The sequence below is a fragment of the Chrysemys picta genome, chromosome 13 (genome assembly GCF_011386835.1).
Source record: "Chrysemys picta bellii isolate R12L10 chromosome 13, ASM1138683v2, whole genome shotgun sequence".
Classification (NCBI taxonomy): Eukaryota; Metazoa; Chordata; order Testudines; family Emydidae; genus Chrysemys; species Chrysemys picta.
In genome coordinates this window covers 55,420,408-55,439,014 of record NC_088803.1, presented here as the reverse complement: position 1 = coordinate 55,439,014, position 18,607 = coordinate 55,420,408, and the positions used below count along the sequence as shown (strand labels likewise).

The window sequence follows — 18,607 nt, the reverse complement described above, 5'->3', positions numbered from 1 at the left end:
AGTGCACAGCGCCCAGCACAATAGGGCCCAATCCTGAATGGATGCTGGAGACTACCACTGTCACATAACAGTAACAATAAATACATTTTAAAAAGCAGCTTACACAGGGATCGCTTGTCCTCCTTTGAAATACAGCCACCTGTGGGATGGGAGATGGCAGTTGTTTTTTAACCACACAGCAAAGTAGCTTACCAGTTTTGTGTGAGAAGTGGAGAAGAGTTCTATCTCCTTTCAGTGTGAGGACAGATGGAAAAAGGAAAAAGTGGTGGATGCATTAAAAAGCTTTAGAGATATTTTTCTTTGGAACTAAAAGGTCTTTTGGGGCCTCATATTTCTTATGGTTCCCACTTTCAATGCCTGTACCTGCTGGAGTGGGATGGGGTGATTTATCCAGCATTAGAAACGAACACTTGACCCACCTGCCAGTTGGCTGTAGTTACAGCTGAGAGCAGCATTCCTGATCCCAACTCAATCTGCCTAGACAACTGGTTTCTGTTCTGCCAGTTCCAGTAACCCTTTGGCCTTGCTGTGTTCCTTCTGCCCATTGCTGCATCCCTGGCAGAGGCTCAGAAAGTGTCAGCAGACCCATGAGTAACTGGCAAGATCTCGCCTGTCTCCCAGTCCAGGGCAGCACGACAGCTGATGGAGAGGACCCAGTCACACAGTATGGAGGCCCGACTGGATGCCATGAAGGAACTGGCTAAACTGTCTGCAGATGTGACCTTTGCCACAGAGTTCATCAACATGGAGGGCATCACGGTGCTGACGCGGCTGGTGGAAAGTGGCACCAAGCTTCTGTCCCAGTAAGTATTCCTGTACTCAGGACTCTTGGAGCAGGGACTGGTGGGGGTGAGGAGGCTGGGGGTGCAGCAACAACTGTCTTGGTTCCAGCAGGGATTAGAATTTTCTAAAACATTTGTTGACTGTTACAATGTTAAACTCAGGGTTTTATGACAGGTTATCTCTGGCAACTGCCAATATAACAATCACCATAAAAAACATGTATTAAACACACAGAAAAGAGGAGAAATCGTTACAACTGTTGAAACTTAAAATTTCAGGGGAAAACTTAATTTTAACAGTCACCCTCATCCCTTCCACTTTAGTTATCGAGTCTTTTAGAAGTCTTGCTCATGCGTCTTTAGATGGTTTTAAAAGATAGTGTTAAATGTTCTTGCTGGGGAAAAGTCAGCAGTATATGGTCTTGAGTTGTTGAAATTGGATCCCATTCCTTTTAAGACCAAATGAGACAATCTGGCGCAAAATGGAAAAGACAGGAATAGCAAAAAATAAGACAGAGTTTTCTGTCTTGAAGTTTGTGTGTTTTTCTTGCAGTCTGGCTGCTCAGAAATTACAGGTACAGCGGGCACATGGCCCCCATTAGCCACTCAAAAACCTGGCAGACTTTTTCCAGAGTGTATTCGCATAGTTTATAGCTGCTTCTCAGGGTACAACCGAATTGCAAAAGGTGGAATTGTTGTGGCTGACTATGCCAGACTCTTGCTAGGCAAAAGGCAGGAAGAGATATATGGGAAAGAGGGGAAATATGGTGGGAGAGGTAAAATGACACACTAGGAGGAGGTGATAGCAGGAACCTTGGGTCCAAGTCTAGCTGTTGATCAGGATTCATCTCAACCCAATAGAGAGGGTGATGTGTTTTGGTTCCCATTCCCAAACCCTGGCTCTGATCTGGTCAGGACATCTTTCACCATCAGGACAATGAAAGCCCAGGGGTGTGATGGTTGATTTCTGGGCCTCAACAGGTGGAGCAGAGGGGTGTGTGGCCGCAGCAGCATTCATAATGGTGCCGCTCACTCCCTTTCTGCCAGCTGTCCAGGTCACAAGTGTAGCTAGTTGCCAAGTAACCCCCAGCAAAGCAGTGCACACAGGGGGGTAGCAACCCCGTCCCATCCACAGTTATCAAAATACACATCCAGTGATTCCACATATGACCATTTCCAGAATCCCATAGCTCGTTGTCAGCCTGTGGCCTCCCCAGGAGTCTTGGAGACCCTGAATCCCAGCTCTTTGTGTTAAACTGATACAAACTGAATGTGTTTGATCTCCAACTTCTGCTTTTTTATATACAGTTTTTATAACAGATCGTGCTAAACTTTTGTTGCCTTCCACCTGCTTTAAATGACTTAGGATACAGGCCTCTGCGCAGCTGATCTTGGGGTCTAGGGATCCTGTTCAAGGTAGAACAGCTTGTCAGGTTGTATTGGAGAGCTGGGAAGCCTTACACGGGTATTTGTCCTGTTGGGTCTTGCTGGAGCAGCTTTGCCAGGGTGCCTCTTTAAGTAGAAATGTGGAACCCAGTCAATGCAGAGGGTTATTTACAGGGACATGGATGGTGTATGTCACTTAATACTAATAATGCTTAGCATGCATAGCACTTCACATGAGAGACCCGATCACTTGAGCCAGGTCTGGGAGCACTGCAGAAGCCAGTCCAATGTCCTAGGGATAACTCTGAACCTTGACATACAGGAGACCTAGCTGTGAGAGCTGGGGCTTGGAGCATTGCAGAGGCAGGGCAGTGGAATATCTTGCCTCTTAGTAATGAACCCTCTGGCCAGTTGAGGGGCTGTGTTGAGCAGATGCTTTGGCTGGAAGACTGGGGGCAGGGTGAATCTTGTGAAGCCACAGTGTTTGCTGAGTGGCTTGTGTCTTCTGCCCAGGCTGGTTTCCGTGTCACCTGTAATCACACTCCCCTTCGTCCTCTCAGTTACAGCGAGATGCTGGCGTTCACCCTGACTGCCTTCCTGGAGCTCATGGACCATGGCATCGTCTCCTGGGACATGGTCTCAATAACCTTCATCAAACAGGTGTGGCTCGAGGAGAAGGGGGAGGGGGTGCTGTGTGAAGCAGTAGAGGTGTGGCATCAGGGGGAGGAGAGTTGCATATGGTAGTGGGAGGAGTGAAAAAGGGAACGTGGTGTGGCACACACATGACCTAGAAGGAGGGGGAGAATGGGGCAGGTGTGCCATGAGCAGGGCGGAGATATGGCGTGGCCTGTGGGGAGAACAGAACATGATACTGTGGGGGAATTGGGTGTAGTGTGGCATGGGGCAGGGAAGGAGACATGATGTGGAGGAAGGCCTGACATAGAGTGGTGAAGTAGGGCACGTGATGCACACACATGGTGCAGGTATGGCGTGGAACGATTGGGAAAGGAACAGCTTAACTCCAACATTTCCCCAGTGGGTTTTCTGCTGGAGGCTTGTCTCTGTGGCAGTTTGTGTCTGGAGTTAGCAGAGGAGGTGAAAAGCTTTCCTGCTGACTATTCAGACCCCACCTGCAGCTCTAATACAGCCCACCCCCCGCAGTGTCATTGTTGCTAGCAGGGAGTGTTACAAACACCCTGCTGACCTGAATTCTGGTTGGATTCTACTCCGTTCCGGAAATGGGTCTCTGTTCATGGTGGTTCCTGTAGATTCATGTTTGGTGATTGCAGCTCCTGGCTCCTGCTCACCTGGGCAGACAGGACACAGCAGCAACCACCAGTGTTATAGATGCTTGGATTCTGCTTCTGTCTGAGCTCTAAGCCCTGCTACACTAGATCACTTTTGGAGGCAGGGCTGGGATCAGAGTGGTGGGCAGGCACAGGAGCCAGGGATCAGATTATAGCCTGTGTTTTCTGTGGTAATGGAATCATCCACAGAATTGTGCTCCAGAATCTCAGCTTTCAGTTAAAAATAAAACTGAGTTTCTAGCCCTTGTTATTGCAGAGAAAACATGACTCTAGTGTAGGTACTGCAGTGCTGTCTTTCTGAGTCTGGGGACAGTTTGAAACAATAACTCCATAAGACACAAGAACAGAAGAACGGCTATACTGGGTCAGACCAATGGTCTATCTAGCCCAGTATCCTGTCTTCAAACAGTGGCCAATGGCAGATGCTTTAACAGGAATGAACAGAACAGGGCAATTTATCGAGTGATCCATCCCCTGTGTCCAGTACCAGCGTCTGGCAGTCCAAGGCTTAGGGACATCCAGAGCATGGGGTTGCATCCCTGAAAATCTTGGCTAATAGCCATTAGTGGACCTATCCTCTTTGAATGTATCTAATTTCTTTTTGAATCGAGTTATATTTTGGTCTTCACAACTTCCCCTGACAACGAGTTCCACAGATTGACTGTCCATTGTGTGAAGAGGTACCCCTTTTGTTGGTTTTAAACCTGCTATCTATTAATTTCTTTGACCCCTGGTTTTTGTGCTATGTGAAGGAGTAAATAACACTTCCCTAATTACTTTCTCCACACCATTCATGATTTTATAGACCTCTATCATATACCCCCTTAGTCATCTCTTTTCCAAGCTGAACAGTTGCAGTCTTTTTAATCTCTGCTCATATTGAAGCTGTTCCATACCCCTAATCATTTTTATTGCCCTTTTCTGTACCTTTTCCAATTCTAATATATCTTTTTTGAGATGGGGCAACCAGAACGGCACTCAGTATTCAAGGTGTGGGCCTACCGTGGATTTATATAGTGGCATTATTATATTTTCTGTCTTCTTATCTATCCTCCATCCTGTTAGCTTTTTTGACTGCCTCTGCACATTGAGCAGATATTTTCAGAGAACTATCCACAATGCCGTGAAGATCTCATTCTTGAGTGGTAACAGCTAATTTGACCCCATTGTTTTGTATGTATAGTTGGGATTTCCAATGTACATTACTTTGCATTTATAAACATTTAATTTCATCTTCCATTTTGTTGCCTGGTCACCCAGTTTTGTGAGATCCCTTTGTAACTCTTCACAGTCTACTTTAGACTTACCTGTATTGAGTAATTTTGTCATCTGCAAAGTTTGCCACTTCACTTTTTACCCCATTTTTCCAGCTCATTTAGGAACATGTTGAACAGCACAGGTCCCAGTACAGATTTGTCGAGGACCCTGCTATGTAGCTCTGTCCATTCTGAAAACTGACAATTTATTCCTACCCTTTGCGTCCTGTCTTTTAACCAGTTACTGATCTATGAGAGGACCTTCCCTCTTATCCCATGACTGCTTACTTTGCTTAAGAGCCTTTGGTGAGGGACCTTGTCAAAGGCTTCTGAAAGTCTAACTACACTATATCTACTGGATCATCCTTGTCAACATTTGTTTGACTCCCTCAAAGAATTCTAATAGATTGGTGAGGCATGATTTCCCCTTACAAAAGCCATATTGACTTCTCCCCAACAAATCATGTTCATCTGTATGTCTGATAATTCTTGTTCTTTACTATAGTTTCAACCAGTTTGCCTAGTACTGAAGTTAGGTTTACTGGCCTCTAATTGCCAGGATTGAATATGGAGCTTTTAAAAAAAATTGAGATCACATTAGCTATCCTCCAATCATCTAGTACAAAAGCTGATTTAAAGGAAAGATTACATACCACAGTTAGTAGTTCTGCAATTTCTACTCCTGGGAAAATACTGCTCCAAAAAAATTAAAAATTCTGTGTCAAAAAAATAAAAATTCTGCAAACAATATTTTAAAATTCTGCAAATTTTATTTGGCAAAATAACACTAGATAATCATGCCAGTTTCAATTATTTTTGGTAATTTATTTCAAAATACCTGTCAGCAAGTATGTCTGTAACAATACAGAGACACAAAAATTCCCACAGGAGTAGAGAGTTAAAGAAACCTAGTTCCTATTTCTCTGCCTTCTTCCCCTCCTGCCCCCCGAAGCCAGCTGGGGTGGCCAGACACCCACAACTCATCCCCCTGAGTCCAGCCATGCCCCCCCCAGCCAATAAACCCAAACCCCTCCCCGCCAGAACCCAGCCCAGACCCTACTTCTGCCCCTCCCCCCGAGCCCAGCCATGGGCCCCCCAAACACAGCCCCCCTACCAGCCGGGGATCCAGAGAGAGAAACAGCCTGCTGCTGGGTTCCAGGCTTGTGTGGAGTTTCCTGCTGTCTCCTTCCCTCATGTGAAGAACTGCAGCTGCCAGGCAGGAACCCTCTAGCTATCTCTCTTCTCCCCCATGTGAGCTGGGCTTTGCCGGCTCCAGCAGCCCCTAGTGGTGGCCAGCAGCACTGCAGCCCATTTCTGTGGGAGAAAGGAAATTATGCACAAAAAAACAATTTCTGTTAAATTCTGCATTGCGCAGTGGTGCAGAATTCCCCCAGGAGTAAATAATTCCATATTTAAGTTCCATCGGTGCTCTTGGTGAATACCATCTTATCCTGGTGATTTATTATTGTTTAATTTATCAATTTGTTCCAAAATCTCCTGTATTGACACCTCAATCTGGGACAGTTCCTCAGATTTGTCACCTAAAAAGCATGTCTCAGGTGTGGGAATCTCCCTCAAATTCTCTGCAGTGAAGATCAATTCAAAGAATTCATTTAGCTTCTCCACAATGGCCTTGTCTTTCTTGAGTGCTCCTTTAGCACCTGGATCATCCAGTGGCCCCACTGATTTTTTGGCAGGCTTCCTGCTTCTGAGGTACTTAAAAAAAATTTGTAGTTAGTTTTTGGGGCATTTGGTAGTTGGGCCAAAATAGAATCTGAAGGCTGCCTAATTATACTTTTCCACTTGCCTTACCAGAATGTGAACCATAGGTGTAGTCCAGCCCATTTTAAAAGTCAATGTTAATTGTGTCACTGTTCCCTATCCTAGCAGAAACAACCAGCTTCCCAAACTGCTCCTGTGCGTCTCTAGGTGCCTAGATCTCCAGCTTCTCCAATGTAGTTATTGGGTCTTGATACAAAATCCTGCAGCATGCTGCAAATAAGGATTGTAGGGATGTCAGAATCTCTTCTCTGTGTGGCAGGTGCAACGTGAGGCATGAGTGAGACAGTCTTATACTAAGGAAGGTTATAGACCATCTTACTCCATAAAAGCAGGAGATGCCCAGGCCACAGCCTCTTAGAGTTGAGGTAGTGTCCTTCTCACAGTTGCAGCAGCTGGACCTTCTGGGATTGTGGTGCACGTCACATGCTTCACACTGAGTGGGTTTCTCCTGCTCTGATGCAGCTTCCAGGAACAGTGTGACTCTTGCAGGCAGCTGGATGCAAGGTGAGGTGGTGCTGATTTTAACAGTATGATGCAGTTGCTACACTTTCTTCTGGTGTTCTGAGGCTGCCTCCTCTGCCGGCCTGCGTCAAAGCACTTTGGTATCTGGTTTGTCACGTAGCCTCTGTGGTGGGCATCTGCTGAGGTGCTGGTTTCTCTGGATTTAGATTGCAGGATACGTGAGTCAGCCCATGGTGGACGTCTCTATTCTTCAGCGATCCCTAGCCATCCTAGAGAGCATGGTGCTGAACAGCCAGACTCTGTACCAGAAGATAGCGGAGGAGATAACTGTGGGGCAGCTCATCTCTCACCTCCAGGTGTGAGTATCCAACAACCCAGAGTGGAGAGATCTAAAGCTAAACTGAGATTTGTAAAACGTTTTTAGATTATCATTTTATATTAAAATTCATAACAGTGCTGTTTTAAATGGCATGACTGGTAGGATGTCTTATCTGAACTTTACAAATCTGCTAAAGGCAAAGAACGAGAAATTGGAAAATTATGGCACTAATCCTGGAAATACTTGAGGACATGAGTAATTTCCCTCATGTGAATAGTCTCACTGATTTCAGTGGGATTAATCATGTTATTAATATGCATGTACAGAGAAGTTGGCAGGATTGGGGCCTAAAATTGTATTGTTAGTCAAAACTTTTTTTTATAAATCCAAATGGCACAAAATCTTTTGCACTGTAAAGCAAAATTACTTCAGTGTTACCAATGTAAAGTTGTTTAGTATTTCAGTACATTAACAAAGTTAAAATTTGTGAACGTTGTGTATACAAACTCACAAACATTGATATTAACATGAATATTTCATAATGCAACACATTCAACTTTAATTACAATCCATGATCAAAAATCACAGGCCAGTTACCAAGGAGTCCTAATACACCTCTTCCTCGATATAACGCTGTCCTCACTCACTCACTCACTCACTCACTCATGCCCGTCACCCCAATCGGGGTATGGGCCGCCAACCACAGATCTTCAGAGTCCTCTATCCTGGGCCATTTGCTCTAGCTGGTTCCAGGTATAGCCCATTTTTATGCTATCAGCCTGAAGGTCGCGTCGCCAGGTGTTTCTTGGACGGCCTCTTTTCCGCTTGCCTTGGGGGTTCCACCGCAATGCCTGTCTAGTGATGTTGGTTGGCTGCTTGCGTAGTGTGTGTCCTATCCAGCCCCACCTTCTCCTTCTAATTTCTTCCTCTGCTGGAAGTTGATGGGTCCTGTCCAAGAGGTAGATGTTGCTGATGGTGTCTGGCCAGCAGAACTGGAGAATCCTTCTAAGGCAACTATTTATGAAGGTCTGGATCTTCCTGGTGGTTGTTTTAGTTGTCCTCCAGGTTTCAGCTCCATACAATAAAACTGATTTCACGTTGGAATTGAACAGTCTAATCTTTGTCATCAAAGACAGCTCTCTGGAGCTCCAGATGTTCTTGAGCTGTAAGAAAGCTGCTCTTGCCTTACCGATCCTTGCTTTGATGTCTGCGTCTGTGCCACCCCGTTGGTTGATGATGCTGCCTAGGTAGGTGAAGGACTGCACTTCTTCCAGAGGGCTTCCATTCACTGTGACTGGGTCATTACTGATGGAGTTAATCTTGAGGATCTTGGTCTTGTCCTTGTGGATGTTGAGGCCAACCTGTGATGACGTGGCTGCCACTACGTTAGTCTTCTCTTGCATCTGCTGTTTGCTATGCGAAAGGAGTGCAAGGTTGTCGGCAAAGTCCAGGTCATCAAGCTGGGTCCACAACGTCCACTGGATTCCGTTCCTGCGCTCATAATCCAATCAATGACAAGGAGAAAGAGAAATGGTGACGACAAACATCCTTGTCTGACTCCGGTTCGCACCTGGAAACTGTTTGTAAGCTGCCCTCCATGGATCACTCTACAGTGTATAGTATCAGAGGGGTAGCCGTGTTAGTCTGAATCTGTAAAAAGCAACAGAGGGTCCTGTGGCACCTTTGAGACTAACAGAAGTACTGGGAGCATAAGCTTTCGTGGGTAAGAACCTCACTTCTTCAGATGCAAGACCCTCTGTTGCTTTCTACAGTGTATGCCGTCATATAAGTTCTTAATCAAGTTAACCACCTTTGCTGGGATGCCATAGTGCCGAAGGAGCTTCCAGAGAGTCTCTCGATCCACGCTATCGAATGCTTTCTCGTAGTGTACAATGAGGAGTTCCATTCCATAGACTGCTCGACTATGATGCGGAGCATTGTTATCTGGTCCATGCATGATCTATTTTGCCGGAAACCTGCCTGCTCATCTCGTAGCTGTGGATCGATGGCATCCTTCATTCTCTCTAAGAGAACTCGGTTGAAGACCTTCCCTGGCACCGACAGAAGTGTGATTCCTTTCTTGGGGATTTTAATAAGGTATCCCTCTTTCCAGTCTGCCGGAATCACTTCTTCTTCCACATATCTTCTCAAAAAGGGGGAACAGCATTTCCACTGAAGCATCCAGATCTACTTTCAGGGCCTCTGCTGGAATATCGTCAGGTCCAGCCGCCTTCCTGTTCTTCATCATAGTGATGGCTTTTCTGATCTCATCTCTGGTAGGTCTATCACAATTGATTGGAAGGTCTTCGTTGGCTGGGTCAATGTCTGGTGGATTTAGTGGTGCTGGTCTATTTAGGAGTTCCTCAAAGTGCTCTGCCCATCTATTCATCTGTTGTTCTATTTCTGTTATAGACTTTCCCTGCTTCTCTTTGACGGGACGTTCTGGCTTGCTGAACTTTCCAGACAGTCGCTTGGTGATGTCATACAGCTGTTTCATATTACCATTGTATGCTGCCTGTTCTGCTTCTGCTGCCAGTCCATCCACATAATCTCTCTTATCCTTCCTAATATTCCTCTTCACTACTTTATAGGCTTCAGCATACTCTTCTTGCGCTTTAGCCTTTGCTGCTCTAGTCCTGCTATTATTAACTACTGCCTTCTTCTTCTTTCTATCTTCTATCTTAGTCAAAGTCTCTGCTGTGATCCACTCTTTCTGCTGGTATTTCTTGATTCCAAGCACTTCCTGGCATGCTGACCTAAGTGTCTCTCTCACTTTCTGCCATCTGTTGGATACACTGTCTTCCTCTTCCTCAGACCGATCCTGTAGTACTGAAAACTTATTCTTCAGCGTCAGTCCAAAATCTTCCTTGATCTTATGATCCTTCAAAAGGCTGACGTTGTACTTCGCTCTTCTATCTGACGTGTCTATCCAGTTCTTCTTCAGCTTCAGCTTCAATCTGGCCACCACTAAGTGATGGTCGGACGCTACGTCTGTTCCTCTTCTAACTCTAACGTCCTGCAAAGATCTTCTGAACTTCTTACTAATACAGACATGATCGATCTGGTTTTCTGTCGTGCCTGCTGGCGATACCCAGGTACTCTTGTGGATCTGCTTGTGAGGAAAGATGCTACCTCCTATGACCAGGTTGTTAAGTGCACACAAATCCACAAAGCTCTCTCCATTCTCACTCATCTCTCCCAGAGCGTGGGTCCCCATGACTTGTTCATATCCTGTGTTGTCAGGTCCAATTTTGGCATTAAAGTCTCCCATAAGGATGGTAATGTCTTTGTCTGGGAGTCTCTAATATTTTCTGAAGTCTGTTGTAAAAATAGTCTTTGTCCCCCTCTTCACTGTCATTGGTTGGAGCATAGCACTGTACAACATTCATCTTAAGCCTCTTCATTTTAGTTCTGAAGGAATGCTGTGATGATCCTGGAACCATGTGCCTCCCAACCAATCAGTGTTCTCTGTGCCTGCTTGGACAACATGAAGCCTACTCCCTGTGTGTGGGGTGCGTCGCTCTCTTCATGTCCGGAATACAGCAACAGCTCTCCTGTCAACAATCGTCTCTGTCCAGCTTGCGTCCATCTTGTCTCGCTAATGCCTAGTAGGGTCAGGTTGTTGCTCCTCATCTCTGCTGCGACCTGCACAGTCTTTCTTGACTCGTACATGGTCCTCACGTTCCATGTACCGATGGTAATCCTCCTGGTTGCAAGAAGGGTAATCGGCTTAGTGGCTTCCTCAGGACTTTCACTACCCAGCGTCATGTGTCTTCGAGTTGAAGGCCCTTCTTTTTCCAGGCTAAAAGTCTCTGTTATCTCTATTGTTGGCGTTTCTGTAGCAAATTAATTTTTTTACGGGGTGGAATTGCTAGCCCCACGCCCAACCCTCCTCCTTTATCCTGACTTGGGACAGGCAGATGGCCCCAAAGGACCTCTCTGGTGGAGTTAACGCTGTCCTCGGGAGCCAAAAAATTTTACCGCGTTATAGGTGAAACCGCGTTATATCGAACTTGCTTTGATCCACTGGAGTGCACAGACACCCCCCCAGCCCCCAAGCACTGCTTTACCACGTTATATCTGAATTCGTGTTATATCGGGTCGCGTTATATCGAGGTAGCGATGTATTTGCATTCCCTGAGGATGCCCTCTGTGCTTTCAGAATTGCTTGAGGGCAATCAACTTAAGGTCTGACAAATGCACGGCTACCTTCCTTGTTTGTGATTGGCAGCTGCAAGGTGGTTGTTGCAAAATTGTTTAATCCCATCAAGCCCACTCCTGCAGTTGGATCCACGTGAGCTGAGCACCATGGGAGTCAGTGAGGGTCCATGCATGTGCTGGGGTCTTCCCATGTGCATTGCGTGCAATATTGGGACCACAGCTGCTAATATGTTTTGGCATCTTTCTTTCCAAAACTTTTGAGAATAATTCTAGAATGCGTGTTACTGTGATTTTTCTTGCAAAGCTCTGCTTAACTTAACCATACTGACTACATTCATTGTCACAAAGCTAATCACATGGCATCATATTTTCTTTCACCTCTGACTGGATTATTAGTGATCAGTCAAATATTCAGATACGTGTGGATGACTGGAGCTATTGTGCTTGTCACACAAGTAAGCAGCGTCTCCCTCAGTAATGACAATTGCATACACAATAGATGCATTGTGCACATTACATCTAGAGACATTTCATCTCTTCTTGAATCACCTCATCCAGAAGATGTCCAGCCACTGCAAACCCTGAGGGAGAAGCATTGCCTAGTCGAAGAACTTGAGCTTTGATTTGTGGATATTTGACAAATTGGAAGGTGGTGCCAGTTGCCAATATAGCTGGATGAATAACTTATTTTGCAGTTCTGAAAAATGTAAAAATACTAATTTTGGGTCTAGTCAAATCTAAAAATTGTGAAAAAAAATTTGGCAAATTGAAAAATCAATTTCAGGTTGAACTAAAAAGGTCTTTTGACCAAAAACATTTTTTGGAGGGCATTTTTAAGGGGATGTGGAGGTGATGGTGCATTCCTTTCTAACTCTTGACTCAGTGGTTGGGGCACGTAGCTTGGATGTGGGAGTCCCAGGTTCAGTTCCCTCCTCTACTTGAGATTTGAACATTGCAGGAGAGCACCCTAGCCACTGGGTTCTGGGATATTCTAGTCTGGGTCTCTCTCAGCCTTTCCCGTTGAAGCTATTCCATTGTGTAGCAATAACAAAATAGTTTTTGGAGCAGGGAATGAATTTTATAGTCTTACATTATTAATGATGAAGTTTTTTACTTGTTTGTATAATTAGTTTCCTAACAGTTTGTGGCATTTCAGGTTTATCGAGAGTTTTTTTCTCTTAAGGAAGCTTCAGCTCTGAAATGAAGCATCTCTGATCTTTGTTGGTATATTTTGTTGTGAGAACATCACAAACTTAAATATGCCCTGACCATGAGTGCCCTGGCCATCGGGAAACTGCAGATGACTGCATAACCGGGTGGTCAGGGCATTAATCTAGGATGCAGGAGACCAAGTTCAAGTCCATACTCCAATAACTATTTATACACAGTAGAATAGCTTCAATAGGAGAGAGGGAGACCCTCCCACACACCTCAGACTATCCCCCAGTCCAGTGGCTAGTGTATTCTCCTGTCATGTGGGAGATCCAAGTTCAAATCTCTTCTCTACATCACGCACAATGGGGAATTGAACCTCGGTCACTGACATGCCTGGGTATAAGTCAGACCAGTGAGGGGCTATGTGACTCTCTTCCCTGTAACCTGGGATGCCTTACAATGTCTTGCTGTTATAGTCTCCAACCTAGACTACTCACAACCAGCCACCAGCATGCAGGCCATTCCCAGATGTCTCTGTAACTGCAGCATGCCCATCACAACCTGGCTTTCACCAGCCTTGGTTATACTGTAGGGTGACTCTGACATACTCCCGGTCCAGTACTTTGCCCCAGAAATCATGGAATCATAGAATATCAGGGTTGGAAGGGACCTCAGGAGGTCATCTAGTCCAACCTCCTGCTCAAAGCAGGACCAATCCCCAACTAAATCATCCCAGCCAGGGCTTTGTCAAGCCTGTCCTTAAAAACCTCTAAGGAAGGAGATTCCACCACCTCCCTAGGTAACCCATTCCAGTGCTTCACCACCCTCCTAGTGAGAGAGTTTTTCCCAATATCCAACCTAAACCTCCCCCACTGCAACTTGAAACCACTACTTGTTCTGTCATCTGCTCCCACTGAGAACAGTCTAGATCCATCCTCTTTGGAACACCCTTTCAGGTAGTTGAAAGCAGCTATCAAATCCCCCCTCATTCTTCTTTTCTACGGACTAAATAATCCCAGTTCCCCTCAGCCTCTCCTCATAAGTCATGTGCTCCCGCCCCCTAATCATTTTTGTTGCTCTCTGCCAGACTCTTTCCAATTTTTCCACATCCTTCTTGTAGAGTGGGGCCCAAAACTGGACACAGTACTCCAGATGAGGTCTCACCAGTGCCGAATAGAGGGGAATGATCATGTCCCTCGATCTGCTGGCAATGTTCTGTATGTTGTGCACTGTCCAGCGCCCTCGCAGACAGTCCAGAAATATTAAATTTGTTAATCCTTTAAGACAAATTTATTAACTACAAAGAGAGAGATTTTAAGTGAGTACAAGTAATGAGGCATAAAAGCGAGAAACGGTTACAAGAAAAATAAGGATAAAACACTTACTGGTACTTAAGACTATGTCTACACTACAGACCTTATGGCACAGCTGTACCGCTGCTGCTGTAAGGTCTTCCATGTAGCCTCTCTATGTGGCAGGGAGAGAGCTCTCCTGTCGGTGCAATTAAACCACCTTCAACAAGTGCTATAGTGGTGGGAGACGCTCTCCTGCCGATATAGCGCTGTGCACACCAGCACTTCTGTTGTAACTTATGTCGGTCGGAGTGTGGGTTTTTTGTTTTTTTTCACATCCTGACCGACAAAAGTGCTATGAAGCCATATCCTAACTTAACAAACAATGTTCAATTTAAAGCCAAGTTTTCTCACCACATGCTCTCAGCAGTTTTTCTGACCAAACTTTTTAGGTCAAGACCCCTCCCACAATCTAATGGCTGCTTCCTTTGTCCCATCATAGACAGTGAATTGATGGGCATGGGTGTGGGGGATATCTTGGGGTGTCTTCCCCTTCTTTTATAGTTCTGCCCCCCTTTGAGAAGCATTTCCAGCTGGGAGCAAGGCAACAGGCAGTCTGTGTGGAAGGAAACTCATGCTGTTTCTTTGCTAAGATGTAGATTTTTTTTTTTTTTTTTGCCCTGCCTCCTTTCCTGTCAAAGCATGGCCACTTAGCAGGTAATGGTCCATCAGTCTTGTATACACCTGGCTGAGGCATCAGTTTTCCCTTTGTCTCTGAGGAACTGGTTGGCTATTTCCCAGACTTCTATGGGAAACATACTTTTAGTCAAGATCTCAGCTTTTGTTTATAATTTCACATATTGCACTACTACGTGCATTTTTGCCATGATATTGATAAGCAAATTGTGAGTTTTTAAATACCTCAAAAAGCATACCATGTACAAACATTATTACAATAGTGTGTAGGGTGTGAACACAGGGGTGTATTCTATCACAGTTGCCTACATCCCAGGTAAGTGCCCAATCACTGGCTGTTAAAAGTTTTATAAGAAGGGCATCATCACTGCATTTTTCAGGAAATAAACTGTTTGCTCGAAATATTTTGCTGAGCTCTAGTTGCAGATATAACACTGACTATTTGCTTATTGAGTTCATGTTTGAGCTTTGATGTTCTCTCAAAAAATCAGAGATGCTTCATTTCAGGGCTGAATCTTATTAAGAGAAAAAACCTCTAAGTAAACCTGAAATGCCACAAACTGTTAAGATACTAATTATATAAACAAGTACAAAACCTCATTATTAATAATGTAAGACTATAAAATGAGGAGAAAGTAAAGAACTAATAACATGTAAATAAAATATCTCATTTTAAATTTTTTAATTACATTTTTAAAAATCTAAAACTTTTTAATCATGATTTTTATTCACTTCCCACCAGGGAGCCAGCTGCTGCTCCTGTCTTGTTTGCTTCATGTCTTCACTCTTTATTTTTGTGTGTTCAACTCTGTGCCACACATGGGGCTGGCTACCATGCCCCCTCCAGTTCCTCCTCTCCTCCCCCGACCTGAACGACCCATCACAACCTCTCCCTTTGGTCAGCCTTTCCCATGGAGCCTCCATGTCCTCCTCATGAAAAGTCTAGGCTCATGAGTCAGGGCCTGTAATGTTACAACCCCCACCTCCCATAGCCCAGAGGTTGAGGCTCTGGCCCCCGAGTCCCAAGAGCTGCATTGTTCAGAATGTGGATGCTGCTTCTGGCAGTTGCTGCAGTTTGAGTTTCTTCAGAGACTGAGGCCAAAGGTTGTTGGGCTTGGGAATGGTTTGTAAACTCTTGATACAGTGTCCCTGTCATGTGAGCCAGAAGAAATAGTGTAGACCATGTTTGGAAGCATTTGTCATAGTGTATTTTCCCCCAACGAGAGCAGTTTCTACCTGTCAGTTCAGTGGAGTTCTGAGCAAAGCTAGATGACATGATGGTAAAAAGAGTTGGGTCCTGTCTGAGGAGCTGCACCAGTGCAGATCCTGCCTCCAGATATCCTGGAATAGATGGGGTGAAGTGACAGCCTGTAATAATCCCCTCCCTGTTCTGCAAACACTAGCTGCTTCTTTCATCTCCAGTTCTCCATGTGTCTCTGTCCCCGCAGCTCAAACCAGGAGATTCAGACGTATGCCATTGCCCTGATCAATGCCCTCTTCCTGAAGGCACCTGAGGACAAGAGACAGGTCTGTGACCTCCTTTCTATAGCCAAAGCCCCGGGCCTGATTAATGGCTGACTGCTTGTTTGGCACCTGCAGCATCTGAGAAGTCCCTCTGTCTAGGCAGAATGGGGCCCAGAGTCAGCCGAGCTCTTTCTATTGCTGTGGGACTCTTTTGCAGTGGTTCAGCCTTGGGGGAATGCGGCGATTCCAATAGAGAGATTGACTGGAGCAGAAGGCTGCTGGTGTGGGGGATGTCCAACAGGAAAATGGGGTGTTGCTGGGGGAGAAGCATAGAGTGATTGTGTGTAGAGCATGGACACCCTTTGGAGAAACTGAGTCCTGTGGAAATGCCACATGGGAGTGCAGCATGGGCTGGGGAAGTTAGGAGCCCCATGGGACTGTCCAGCATGCACATACACAATCTCTGAGTCCCATGGGCGTGTCCCCATGACATGCATAAGAGAAGTAAGATCTCTGCTCTGCTTGAGGCGCCCCAAGATCTTAGCTAGGTGTGGGGTGTGCATGCATCTGTGTCGTGAAGCTTTGCTCTGTTAACCCTTCCTCCTCCAGTGCCCTGTTTGTGCCCTTTGCTCTGGGCTCTGAGCTAACTCCTCTGTCTGCTTCTCTTTGTGCCTTTTGCTTTCTGCCAGCAGGACAAGCTCCTTAACCCGCTAGACCTGCCTGTCACTGTAAGTAATTCCAGCCCTGGGGGAGGGTCAGATGCCTGCTGAGCTGTAGGCATCCTAGGTAGTTAGCCTCCAGCTATTTGTCCTAGTGCCAGAGATGCTGCATGGGGATTGGAGGTGAGGGGTGGTCCAGAGGATGGTGCTGGAGGAACCATAGGGAGGGTCTGCTTGACTTTAGCTGGAATAGAGGATATTTATAATGATGGTCCATAAAGGGGTTGTTTGCGCTGGGGAAACTTTTAAAACCATTTCAGCTAAACCAATTTTAAAACCAGAACCAGTTCAGTAAAAACAGGCCAAGCCACCTTAAACTGCCTAAAACTGAGTCTGTGCTACAGCTCTGATTGGTTTTAAAATAGGCTAGGGGCATGGCTACACTTGCAGATGTAGAGTGCTGTGAGTTAAACCCGCCTTCGGAGAGCGCAGTAGGGAAAGTGCTGCAGTCTGTCCATACTGACAGCTGCTTGCACACTGGCGTGGCCACATTTGGGGCACTTGGAGCGGCATTGGGAGCGGTACATTATGGGCAGCTATCCCAGCATGCAAGTGACTGCAACGTGCTTTTCAAATGGGGGGGGGAGGGAGGAGTGTGACAGGGAGTGTGTTGTGTGTATGTTGGGGGAGAGAGTGGGTTTTTAGGGGGCTGACAGCATGTCAGCATGCTGTCTTGTAAGTTCAGACAGCCGCAGACCTCCCATTCCCCCCCGCCTCTCTCCCTCTCACACAGCATTCCACAGTAACAGCTTGCATGCCAGCTGTCAGAAATGGAGCTTTGAAAGGGCATTTCCACATTCCTACAGGAGTTCAAAACAATGACAAGAGTGGCCACTTGACTTAAGGGGATTATGTGACGTTTCCGGAGGCCGATCAGAACGCAGTAATGCAACACCTCGTTCACACTGACGCCCATGCGTTGTAGCCAAGGCGCAGCAAATGTTATTCCTCTCGCTGAGGCGGAGTACCAGCAGCACTGTAGCCGTGGAGTCGGAGCGCTCTACGTGCCTTGCCAGGATGGGGAGTGAGCTAGGGTGCCCGGGGCTGCTTTATTGCACTGTAACTCACAATTGTAGCCAAGCCCTAGAAAACTTGCTATGTAGACAAGACCTTATGATAGCAGAGGTGAAGGGGAACATTCACAGTACTCAATGCTGATGCTCTCAGGTTGTAGTGTATGTCATGCCTGATCTGGGGCCACCCCTTGAGCAATTGTGCCCTAAGAATACACTTCAGCCTCCAGCTGTCTGCCTCGGGATTGTTGCTTGTGTCCCACTGCCCATGCAGTTTAGAGTATGATTTAGAAACTTCCATTTGGTAGGTTCTCAAAGCGTTTTGCAGACTTTTGTAGCAGCAGAGAGCACTTTATTCTTGCTAAAAATGCAGCCACCTCTGAGGTGGCTCTGTTGACGCTTTTAACAGTACTTAGCAAACATGATGTAATATTTTTAAGACAGACAATGGGTGGGCTTACCATCTCAAATGGAAAGTTCACAGATAATTCAGGGAGGAAGAACGTAATTATGTGACTAGGAGTTCGGCCAAGATACCAAGGCTAATACCCAACTCATAACATTTCCAAGGGATCTTTAATGACCACTTAAATTTTCCTTGCATCCTTTGTACAGCGCCTAACACGTTGGGGTCCTGGTCCACAACTAGGGCTCTCAGCACTACAGTAATAACAATCCAAAAGAGCACCTCCAACCCCACAGAGCCCCTAGTACCATCCTGGGGCATTAAGGACAATACTGACTTGGAGAGGAAAGCCCCTCTGCAGAGTCACCCTCCCCATTCCCTGCAGCACAGTGTCCCCAGGACCGTGC

General features: G+C 45.9%; 1 protein-coding gene across 25 annotated transcripts in view; it reads left to right on the top strand.

Moving 5' to 3' along the window:
* The window catches only part of ELMO2 (engulfment and cell motility 2), a 51,388-nt gene that overhangs the window by 15,476 nt on the left and 17,305 nt on the right, over positions 1-18,607 (top strand). For 10 of the 25 annotated variants that reach the window (XM_005304819.4, XM_042842503.2, XM_005304820.4 and 7 more), the window contains 5 exons: positions 622-803; positions 2,729-2,828; positions 7,182-7,333; positions 16,047-16,125; positions 16,755-16,790. In XM_005304819.4, the coding sequence (XP_005304876.1) occupies positions 622-803; positions 2,729-2,828; positions 7,182-7,333; positions 16,047-16,125; positions 16,755-16,790 (549 nt within the window). Of the gene's footprint in view, positions 1-621; positions 804-2,728; positions 2,829-7,181; positions 7,334-16,046; positions 16,126-16,754; positions 16,791-18,607 lie in introns of those variants that run through there. The other 15 variants (XM_065566429.1, XM_005304821.4, XM_065566427.1 and 12 more) reach the window with 5 other exon arrangements.